This window comes from Bacillus rossius, chromosome 11 (genome assembly GCF_032445375.1).
Source record: "Bacillus rossius redtenbacheri isolate Brsri chromosome 11, Brsri_v3, whole genome shotgun sequence".
Taxonomy (NCBI): domain Eukaryota; kingdom Metazoa; phylum Arthropoda; class Insecta; order Phasmatodea; family Bacillidae; genus Bacillus; species Bacillus rossius.
The window spans coordinates 25,807,626-25,820,022 of record NC_086338.1 but is presented as its reverse complement, the minus strand read 5'-3'; the positions used below and the strand labels follow the sequence as shown (position 1 = coordinate 25,820,022).

The window sequence follows — 12,397 nt, the reverse complement described above, 5'->3', positions numbered from 1 at the left end:
TTATAAAAAAATAATGTTCGTGAAATTCAACAAACGGGAAACGTTCCAAATCAACGACTGGACGGGGACTGAAAAAAAAAACCGACCTCAGTGACAGTTATAGCCTCTACAGACGTATTGACTTCCTCGATGACCAGTACTCTGCGACGATCCGCGTGTAGCTGGCTCTCCTGCTCTGGATAGCTGGTAGGTCGTTGACTCAGTCCTCCTCTCGTACTGGACTGCTGGGCTGTTCTACTGCTCGGTTCGTGGGCCGCCTCCTTCTTAGTTTGCGCCGTCGAGTCGGTCCTTCTCGCGGACCGGGCTGCTGGGTTGTCCTCCTGCTAGGCTCCCGAGACGTCTTCTTATTAGCTCGTGTCGTCAAAACTGCAGCACCTTTCCTATTTTAACGTGGTTCAGTCGTCGTCGATTGAATAATTGAATTGTCTCTCTCTCAAATCCTCAGGATATTTTAACCGTTCTTCTTTGCGTCGATTAAGGTAGCATAATTAGGCAGATCTTCGTTCTAGTATAAAAGTTTCGTTGCATGTTCTTCCGTGAATTTTAGTGTTGAAATCTTCGACGATAATTAACAATTCTTATCAAGACACAATATTTTCAATAAATTTACTTAATTCTTGGTATATATCGATAAATAAATCTTACCGTTACTATAACAGCTCTTCGATATCTCTTTTAAGTATTAATTCAAATCATACGAAGTTTCCAGTTTGCTGCTAAAATTACGGACGCATATTATCAATGACCGAAAAATGGAACAAACCGAATATTCTAAAAGAATATTTTTACTTGTCCTTGTTTGTAACACGCGATTCTACAATTTTTCTTTAAACAAAAAAAATCAATGCTTTAACGCAAGCAAAATATAATCAAAATGAATCTCCTATTCTTTACAAATATAGTAATAAACAACAAATTTATTACTTTTTTTTAAAAAAAACCAAAGATAAGCATACTTCCAGAGACAAAATAACGTTTTAGCTTATTTAAAATTTGTAAAGATTTGCATATCATAAATCAAACAATTTTTTGTTTCGACTTCTGCAACCACCAAAATTGATCAATATAAATATTTTTATAAAGTACAAACGTTGACTTTATAGATTGCCCCTTCTTAGAAATGTCTATTATGTGCAGTTTAAACATACATAGAACAAACAGAATGACATTTCTAATACACATAGATAACAGAATCTACATCTTCATTATTATTTATCGTCCACCAAACGAGGTTGTCATATTCCTACATTTACTAAGACTAATGACGAAACTCATAATATCCTAACAAGAATATATTACATACATGTTGCAATAAATAAAAAAAAAAACATACAAAGAATGCTAGGTCAACGTAAGGATATTTTAAACATATGTATAAATCATTCAATATTTTCGGTCACAACAGGTTTGTGATATTCTTTCAGTTGGGTAATGTTGTAATGTCCTATAATCTGCCTGGTGTTAAGGTCTGAGAGTTCATAACAATTATTCCGAATGACTTTAGTTATGAGGTATGGTCCGTCGAATAGTAGAAATAACTTCCGGGTAACGTATTGCCAGAACTGGCTGGTTGGATTGGTTCTTTTTAGTACCAGGTCTCCGCAATCGAAAGTAGTTTTTCCGGATAATTTCTGATGCTTCTTTCTCATGTCAGCAGCGGAGGTTAGTTTCGCCCTAACTAACTCCTCGGTTTCCCGTCGTATTTCGTTCAGTTCGTCTTGCTCTTCCTCAGCGACATAATGTTGTAATTTTGGTACCATTGTTTCTGGAAAGATATTGGACGGTTTTCCGGTAAGCACTTCGTATGGCGTGGTGTTGGTAGAACTATGGATGGTATGATTAATAACACATTCAATAAATGGTAATTTAGTCATCCAACTTTGTTGTGCATCATAACAAAACGTGCGTAGCATGTTGCCTAGCGTGCGCATTAGTCTTTCTACCGGGTTACTTTGGGGATGTCTAACCGAAGACATGGTGGGTGTAATATGCATCTCCTTTAATCCTTCTTGCCATATAGAACTGGTAAATTGTGTACCGTGATCTGAAATAACCGCTTCGGGGTGACCCACTTCAGCCTCGAATCTCTTCATTTTCTGAAGGACGACCTTGCCGGAAGCATGTACTATTGGGTAGAGCTTGGCGTACTTAGAGAAAACATCTAAGACTACAAATACATATTTTACTCCTGCAGTTGAGCGAGGTAATGGTCCCAGTAAATCTACCGACAACAATTGCAAAGGTCCTCTAGGAATTATCGGTTGTGTTTCTCCAACTAAGTTGCGTTGTGAATGTTTTGCTTTTTGGCATAGGTCGCACGATCTCGTAATTTTCACTACAATTTTGGGTAAGTTCGGACAGTATAATTTTCTACTTAAGGTAGCGGTCAATTTCTTGGAACCAATGTGGGCACAGTTATGATGTATTTCCCATGCAATATTACTAATTCTTTAGGTACGACCGGTTTCCATAAATCCTCGAATCGGGAACATAGTTTCTTTTGGTAAAATAAAATACCTTCGTTAGAAATGCAATATTTAGTATTGAGTTTGTGTTCTGGTACTATGTTTTGAAGTTTTCCCTTAATATTTTGGCAAAATTCATCCCCATTTTGAAGTTGAGCTAAATTTAGGAAAGCATTCCTGATAACATCGTTGTTGGCCATTTGTTCCGCCACTAGATGAGCAACTAAGAATTCTTTCGGGTTACGATGATTCGGTTTTTCGTTTTCCACGACATCCGGTACCCGGCTAAGGTAATCCGCTGCCACATTTTCTTTGCCTTTAATATGGCAAATCTCAATGTCATATTCTTGTATAAGTAGACACCATCGAGTTAGCCTACTACCGAAAATTTTGCTAGTTTTAAGAAATAATAATGATTGATGATCAGTAAGCAGTTTTACATGTTCACCCAACAATAAGTCCCTAAATTTTTGTAAGGCCCATACAATTGCTAAAGTTTCTCGCTCTGTGACTGTATAATTTTTTTCGGCACTATTTAGTGTTCGGCTTGCCATTGCGACTGTTCGTTCTATATCTTCGTCATCGATTTGCGCTAATTTTGCACCTAGCGCATAAGCGGAAGCATCTGTATACAACAAAAAAACTCTACCTAGAATAGGGTGATGCATTACTTGTTCTTCAATGAAAATTTTCTTCAAGTCCTCGAATGCTTTCTTTTCTTCATCGCACCACTTCCATGTTTGTCCCTTCTTTAATAAACCGAAAAGTGGTACAGCTATTTTAGCTATCTTATCACTATAATTACGATAAAATCCGATCACGCCAAGAAAAGTTCTCAATTGTTTGACGTTCTTTGGTGTTGGAAAATTAGTAATACTTTGTAATTTTTCGGGTGATGTTTTAATGCCGGTTGGTGTCAAAATATGGCCTAAGAAAGGTAATTCTTGGCGACAAAACACAGATTTCTTCAATTTTGCCGTCATGCCAGCGTCACGTAGCTTGGTCAAAACAATGCCGATATGGATAAAGTGTTCTTCCAGGGATGTCGAAGTTATAAGTATGTCATCGACATAAGCACGAGCGAAGTTTTTGCATTCCGGTCCTAATGTTTGGTCTAGACATCTCGTGAATTCAGCCACGGCTTTGCATAACCCAAAAGGCATGACTCGAAATATGTACTGGAAATTTTTAAATAAAAAGGACGTGTATTTCCGTGATTCCTTCTTCAATGGAATTTGCCAATACCCGGCTGACAAATCTAAAGTTGTTAGAAATTTTACTCCTTGATATAAGCGTAGAATGTCATTTGTCGGCCGTGGGCTTTCTCGGTCTCGTATGGTAATCTTGTTAATTTCCCGCGCATCCAGACATAGGCGTGCGGAACCTTCCTTCTTTCTGACGCACAGGATAGCATTGGTGTATGGGCTAGGAGCTCGTTCAACTACCTTCCAGTCTAACATCAATTGTAAGTATTCTTCAGCTTCACTCAAAAATTTGGCTGGAATCGGGTAGGATTTTCTATGAAATGGCTCGCCTGGTTTCACCTCTATGCTAGCTTGGTATAATTTGTTTAGTCCAGGTTTGTCGGAAAATATGTCTTGGAAATGCTTTAAAACTTGAAATAGTTCCGTTTTCTCCTTGTCGCTAATCAGAGTAATTTCACTCATGGCATTACGCAAATCGTCATCGGTCGCATTTAAATTACTTGCCATGGTAGAGCATATCATAGCATACAAATTTACATCACGAAGTAGTGATACGCAGTTGTCCGTCACTTCCCATTTTTCCGTCGTGGTCGGGTTCTCTAAGCTATCCATAGCCGTAATCATCCATCCTCCGAAATCCATGATAATTTTGTATGTGGTCAAAAAATCGATTCCAAGTATAATTGGTTTTGCCAAACCTTTCACTATCAAAACAGGTACGCGCTTTACGCTACCTAATCCTTCAATTTCTAGCAAAGTCTGTTTATTAATAATGGGACTAGCCCTTGACGTTACTCCTAAAATTTTAATGGTCGGGACAGGCATACGTGGTAATTTGATTCCTGTACTTTCTATCATTTCTATACAATCTTCGCTAATACATGAAACTTCTGCTCCGCTGTCTAGTAGAACCGGTGATTTGACCCCATTTATGCTAAGTGTTATTTCAGGACACAAGGCTTCTTTTGCATTCCCGGCTTCGATGCACGGTTCGCTTAACAGAAAGTCGCGTTCGTTTTCTCTGAATATTACGGTATTTATTCTTTTCGTGATGACTGTGTTCGATTGGTTTTCTAGACAAGGTTCACGGTGATGTTTAGCCCCTTCCAAATTCGTATTAAGGAGTGGTGATAGGAGCTGAGATACGCCCTCCCTGCTTAGTTTTCCTTGCGGTTAACAAGTCCAGGTATCTGGTCAGGTTGCCATGTTGGTGTAATTCGACCAGACCTCTCTGAAGTAGTATGATTTGAGTCCACTCTTTGACTAAAATTAACACCATCATTATTTCGGTTACACTGCCATTTCGTGTCATTATCACAGTTACTTGGAGAAATAAATTGTTGATTATTTTCAACTCGCGATGTTCCTTGCTCGGTGTGGTTTGCAGTCGTTATTGCTTTCTCTGTCGGCTGAAAAATCTGTGCTTCTACTCGATATTGTCCGTGTGATGCATTCCGGTCACATGCGAATCCTTCTTCTATCGGATACGTATTAGTTTTTGAACCTGAACTCCAAACGGCCCCTTCCCGTCGTTGGTTAGGGTATTGTTCCCGGTTGTGATTACCCTGTTGTCTTTGGTTCCCATTAGTATGGTTCGGTTGATTCCAATAATTAAAGTTTCTGTATCGTCCCCTGTATCCTTTATGATACCATTGCTGTCTTGGTTGTTCTACGTTAAAAGCGTTTATGCGAGGTGATCTCTGTTCGTTATTCGTGGCTGTAGGTTTATTTCGCCAATTTTGGTACAATGGTGCGGGTGGATTATTGTTCTTCCGCTCGAACGTCTCCTTATTCACGCTAGTTCGGTCTAGTTTTTCTAGCCTGTCGTAGTTCCGTAACTGTTCCTTAAAATCTACTATTCCGTTGTAATTTCGTCCGCTTAACTGTAACTGATATCTAACGGGTAGCTGTGATAGTATCATCGCTATAAATTCCTCGTCTTCCATGTTGCAGTTCAAATAGCGAGTTCTCTCATACATGTTGTTAATGTGTGCTTCTAGATTCTGGCTTCTTTTAGGTTCAAACTTATCAGAATGCAACTGAATACGTAAATTGCTTTGTATTCTGGTGCTCCAGAATTGTTGTATAAATGCCTTACGGAATGTACTATATTCAGTGATAGAATCTTTCAGTAATTCCCACCAATAGAATGCAGTGTCTTTTAGACAATGGCCAATGCTTTTCATCTTGTCTGTCTCGGATAGGTTAAACGTATTACAATACTCTTCGAACTGGTTAATAAATTTTCTGGGATTTTCTGTGCTTTTTCCGGCAAAACTAGGTACGTTATCTAGCCATTTTCGAGCAGGATGATGCAGGGTCAACATGGAATCAGTAACTAACGGAACATTATTTCTAACTATAGTGACTGGTTCTACACTTATCCCAGTTGAACTAGCTACACTAATGTTTTCGCTTCTGTTGTTATTATTTTCATTGGTGACAGTTGATTTAGTAATATTCAACGCAGTGTTTTGTGTAAATTTCCTCTCGATTTCTTCTACTCGTATTTCTACTCGGTTTACTTTACTTTCTAAATCCTTCTGTACTTGACTGTTATTTTCTTTTAATAGCGGTACCGTATTCTCTAGGGTTTCAATCCGCTCGTGTACAACAAAAAAGTTTTGTTCCATGGTCCGTTGTGTTTGTGTAACCTCCGTCCTAATTTGTTCCGTTTCTGCAGTCAAATTATTTAACGTCGTATTCAAGATTCGTACAATATTGTCTAGTCTATTGGCATTCTCCTGTTTTTCGCGTTCCCGTTCCTGTCTTTCGCGTTCACGTTCCTGTTTTTCCTCTTGTAGCACTCGAAACATTTGTTCCAGTGTCACGGTTTGGTGTTCATTTTCTGTTCGAGTCGTTTCCTCACCTCGTTGTAACTGTTGGTTATTCGGGACGTTCGTATTGTCATGGAGTTCCGACATCGTCTCTGCTCCTATTTCTCCCGTTTCTAGCCTTTCTTCAGCATTCGTTTCTGAATGTGTGCTACTGTTCTCTTCTAGCGCATTTCCTCTGAGGAAGTATGGTTCTCTATTTTCTCCAAATGGCATATTTTTCGATTTCCAGACTAAATGTGTCCTAACGTTCGTATTCTCCACGTCTCAGTGTAGTAGTCAGTGTGTTTCACCTAAATTCGAGCCTAAACGTTGGGCGCCAGAACTGACGTACCAACGGGTGTGTGAAGCAAAAAAAAAAATTGATTATGTTTCTTTAACAAATTTTCACAACCGTCGAGTTCCGTCAGTTTAAAAAAAAATTAATTAGATGTTCTTGGTTCAAACAGCTAAAATTATCAAGGTAAATCAATGTAACTAGTTTATGTGTCGTAAATAAAAGTAAATTGCGTCTGTAACTAAAGTAGGTGTATTTTAGACCTAATGTGAGTGCGGCAGAGCCGTTGCAGGGTACAATTATTATTATACATACATTGATCACATTTTTATCCTACTAGACTATTAAATTATTCTAGAATGCTTGGAATTCTTTGTGTATGTATGCAACAAGTTTATCCAGTTCAAAACAAAACAAAAAAAAAAAACTCATTCAAAGTTAGTGTAGTGTATCAACAATTTGTTTTATATCATGTAAACGATTCAATAATTCTATATGTTTCTGTTGAAAGTTAAGTTGTGGTAAGTTCAAATTAAGTAAAAATTATGTATTAAGCCAGGATTGAAAGCACTCAGTGAGCGTGGACCACTGAGTGTTGATGAAACATTACTACATCAGAGACTAACGTTTATATAAAATTTAATGCCCTGAAAGAATTCCAAACAGATATTTACTATTCAATAGTCTTGGGATCCCGAGAGTTAATTTAAATTAATTAGTTTAGTTATTCTAATAATTATAGAACAAGAGATTCAGATTTAGATTTAAATTATGACGCTGGTAAGTCTTTCAGGCGAAAATCAATGGTTTTATAAAAAAATAATGTTCGTGAAATTCAACAAACGGGAAACGTTCCAAATCAACGACTGGACGGGGACTGAAAAAAAAAACCGACCTCAGTGACAGTTATAGCCTCTACAGACGTATTGACTTCCTCGATGACCAGTACTCTGCGACGATCCGCGTGTAGCTGGCTCTCCTGCTCTGGATAGCTGGTAGGTCGTTGACTCAGTCCTCCTCTCGTACTGGACTGCTGGGCTGTTCTACTGCTCGGTTCGTGGGCCGCCTCCTTCTTAGTTTGCACCGTCGAGTCGGTCCTTCTCGCGGACCGGGCTGCTGGGTTGTCCTCCTGCTAGGCTCCCGAGACGTCTTCTTATTAGCTCGTGTCGTCAAAACTGCAGCACCTTTCCTATTTTAACGTGGTTCAGTCGTCGTCGATTGAATAATTGAATTGTCTCTCTCTCAAATCCTCAGGATATTTTAACCGTTCTTCTTTGCGTCGATTAAGGTAGCATAATTAGGCAGATCTTCGTTCTAGTATAAAAGTTTCGTTGCATGTTCTTCCGTGAATTTTAGTGTTGAAATCTTCGACGATAATTAACAATTCTTATCAAGACACAATATTTTCAATAAATTTACTTAATTCTTGGTATATATCGATAAATAAATCTTACCGTTACTATAACAGCTCTTCGATATCTCTTTTAAGTATTAATTCAAATCATACGAAGTTTCCAGTTTGCTGCTAAAATTACGGACGCATATTATCAATGACCGAAAAATGGAACAAACCGGATATTCTAAAAGAATATTTTTACTTGTCCTTGTTTGTAACACGCGATTCTACAATTTTTCTTTAAACAAAAAAAAATCAATGCTTTAACGCAAGCAAAATATAATCAAAATGAATCTCCTATTCTTTACAAATATAGTAATAAACAACAAATTTATTACTTTTTTTTAAAAAAACAAAGATAAGCATACTTCCAGATACAAAATAACGTTTTAGCTTATTTAAAATTTGTAAAGATTTGCATATCATAAATCAAACAATTTTTTGTTTCGACTTCTGCAACCACCAAAATTGATCAATATAAATATTTTTATAAAGTACAAACGTTGACTTTATAACGGTGACTGGTGCTTGTCTGCTGGCGCAAATAAATTGCATTAAAAATGTTATGTTTAGTGTGAATAGGTTGTAACTGTCCCTCATTTATTGACAAATTATTAATAGAGACTCGGAAGGTATGCTGAGTTTTTACTACCGTTACAGAGGTTGAGAGACAAGTTACAATAACTATGTATTTAAGGGATTGGAGTCTTTATAATGAACAAATGTTTTATTCTCTATAATTTATTGGTCTTTTATCTTGGAGTTTCTGTTCATATTTTAAAATGACAGTGATTAAACAACATCAAGGAGGTAAATAAAAAGTGCCCGTTGTACATAATGTGCCGAATGTAAGAAAATTAGAGTTGATTTATAATTATAATTGAGTCCAAAAATAAAAGTTAATGCTTCCCTTAAGACAGGAGCTCAGCAGATGTCCTGGAAGCAGATTATTGAGGAGATATCTGCAGCACAGAAGTTGGAATAATGCAGGAAACCATTGAAATCAAGGAAACCGGTGAAGCCTTTGAATCCATGGGTAAAGTTGCACCCATGGTAAAACAAATAATGCAGCTTAATTAACATGATGAAATAACACCAAATCTGATGCAAGGTCGTTACTTTTCAAAATGGGAGTGTAGATGTAAAAATAAACATTAAATTTCATGTACCAGTTATGTGTATAGAAATCATTTCAAGACATGACAAAAATCAGATACAGCCCTAGAATATGCATGCTCTGTTGCGTGGCACAGCACACGTGAAGATAAACAAAAAAAAATAAAAGATACCACAAATAAACTACATAATGATGTAAAAACATTTTTTGGGAAACCAGTCAGTGCATAAGTGACTACATGCTGGATCTGAGACCGGCACTTAACCCTTGACAAATAAACAACCAGACGACTACGGAGGTCATCTCGTCAAGACGATTGTACCGAAGGTTCTCCTGCGGAGTCACACCCAGAGCCGAGAGGCGCAGGAAACGTCATGTATCATTGCGCTGGACGACAGTTCAAGACTGGGAGAATTAGGCCCAGAGGGAGGGGGGGAAGCAAAATTTAAGTAGTATTTTGCGGAAGGGTAAAAGTGGGCAGGCCTGGACTCTGCCAGGTAGCGGGAAGTTTGTCACACTCCAGACTTCCTAGCTGGGCAAATATTCTGTCTAGAGTGGACATTTATGTTTCACATGTTCCACGAACACTTGCAGAAATGATTTGGGCGCTGAAAAATTTGTAAGTTACAGAAGAAGTGTTACTGTTGATGATTGGTTACTGAAATAACGTCTCTTGAAACTGATTCTTACTGTTATTTTTACTATTATTTCACAAATATTCACACATCGTCATGGCCGCCATTTTCAGACCAATTAAACAAGTACATGTAGAAGTTACAAGAAAGTCGCACATAACCTCTTCACTGACTCCAAAACACACAAGGCAACATGTTGCAGGTACTGAATACTAGACACTAAAATATAGTCAGCTAATAAATCCTGTGGTTGCACACAAACTCACGTTATAAGCTGATGGACTCAGTCCCTCAGAACAAAGATGAAGTTCACTCACTATGGTCAAAAATTCTAGTTACAGTTCCTAAAATGAAAAAGAAGTTTGATTATACACAGAAGCGCCCGGACCACAGCTTCAAAATTCTCCATAACTCACGTGGAGGTAAGAGAGCCTCAACACTGCTTGAGAGATGGCCACACTCACTCGCTTGTGCACATATGCACACTCTGCGGAGGGGAGGGGGCAGGGCGAGTTTATTGTTAGATCATCACCTCTACTCCAATGATGGCGCAGCATCGAGTCACATCACTTGCCGGCGCTGGCTGTGCAGGTGGCTGACGTAGCAGATCAGTGTCATTCATAATTCTTATACGCGCTACAGAAATATTTTAGTACAACAGTTTTCACTACTCATGGCGTTATATTTATTTAAATATAACACTTGAGAGTTACGCACATACTCAAACACACAATACAATGTTAAAATTTTATATTTTCACCAAAAGGAAAAATTTGCATAAGGATTACATTACACTGGATTGTTGTAACATTTGTACGTTTGCTTGACTTCTTCCTACTACACAACAGTGACCGCCTTAAAAGATTGTGTCATAATGGGATAGACAAGGGCTGCAATGCTAGAAGGTGGCTCCCGTGGTGGAGGGGATGAGATAGGCTTGTGATGTGGCATGCGTTGCAAGGCTGCAGCGTTGCCAAGTCGCGTGCACGGCTTACGGGTTGTCATGTCAGTGTTTAGAAATGCTGAGAATAATAATTTTTGCTTCTCCTTTATTTATTGTATAAACTCAAAAATGTTCTGTGTGAGCATTGCTTTAATGTTTTCTCATCAGGTTTTGTGGCCTAAGAGTACAAAGTTTTTGTACCTTATTGAATACATATTAAAGAAATAGGCTTTATAAAGGTGGCACATTTAATTAGCAATGTGAATAACCTGCCGTTGGATTATCGGGAGTGGACTGAATTACTAGTGTATGACAGTTAATCAGCAGTTTGTATGTTTTTAAGTTGTACTATATGGTTCATTATTTGTGTCAGTTTTGTAGGTTGTATCTGATGTGTCTGTGTGGTTGCTTGTCCACAGAGATCGGGAGAGAGAGAGAGAGCGGGAGCGAGCAGAGAGGGAAAGAGAACGAGAGAGGGAGCGAGAGAGGGAACGAGAGAGGGAGCGGGAGAGGGAACGGGAAAGAGAGCGCGAGAGAGAGCGTGAGAGGGAACGTGAGCGCGAGAGGGAGAGGGAGCGGGACAGAGAGAGGGAGCGCGAAAGAGAGCGAGAGAGAGAGAAGGAGGAGGTGATTCCGAGGAAAACTGAGCGAGAGATTGCACGAGAGAGAGAGGAGGAAGAGGAAGCAAAGGAGCGAAAGAAGGCAGACCGTCGAGCGAGAGAGAAGGAAGCAGCGTATCAGGTGTGTTGTAGTTGTTATGTGTTATCATGTTTTATTTGTGCTCTTATCTTGTCCTTCAGTGCAATTTGTCATGCACATTTCATGGTAAATTGTTTATTCATTAATATTGAATTTAGGGATGGGTCGGTACCGGTTCTCGGTTCCTACGGTTCTCAGCATTTTAACTGGCACCGAGAATCGCAGCTAAAATGTCGGTGCCGGTACCGGCACCGGCAGTATAGCAAAACCCTTTACGAAAATAGTCCTTCACTACAACTTAACTGCAGCATGAAATGGCTCAACTCACGTTCAATTCACATACAAATAATTTTTTTGGACTTCTGTGGAATAATATTCATCTCTAATTATAAAATAAATTACACGTGAAAATATTTAATGTTTTCGTCACATCTGTAAACAAAGTACGTTATACAATCAAAACATAACTGTTGAAGGTGCCATAGATGTATGTAGTTCATAGATGTGTGCAACTCTATAACGTGCCTCAGAGATGTGAGAACAGAAAGACGCCATGTTTGTTTCAATATGTTTTTAAAAATAGGTAGTTAATTGAGTCGTTGACACGTAAGTAAGGGTGACTGGTGTATAAAGAACAATTAAAAGTGCAAAAATACACAGAATGTTTGTTTAATAGAATTAATGATTGATTTAAAATTTTCCGTAGTAATTTTTGGCATTCTAAAATTTTATGCTTTTTGTGCAGTGCTTTGGACTGTAAGTTCAATGCATCTGCAGCCATCTAGCATAATGGCTAGTAACTTTCTCTTTTAGGTAAACGGGATTG

The 12,397-nt window shown here is 38.4% G+C and overlaps 1 protein-coding gene across 1 annotated transcript in view; it reads left to right on the top strand.

Annotated features, from left to right (window-relative positions):
* Window positions 1-12,397, top strand: part of LOC134536711 (RNA-binding protein 25-like) — a 91,642-nt gene that overhangs the window by 52,965 nt on the left and 26,280 nt on the right. Inside the window, exon 11 of the mRNA XM_063376581.1 lies at window positions 11,292-11,613. Coding sequence (XP_063232651.1) covers window positions 11,292-11,613 — 322 coding nt within the window. The remainder of the gene's footprint in view (window positions 1-11,291; window positions 11,614-12,397) is intronic.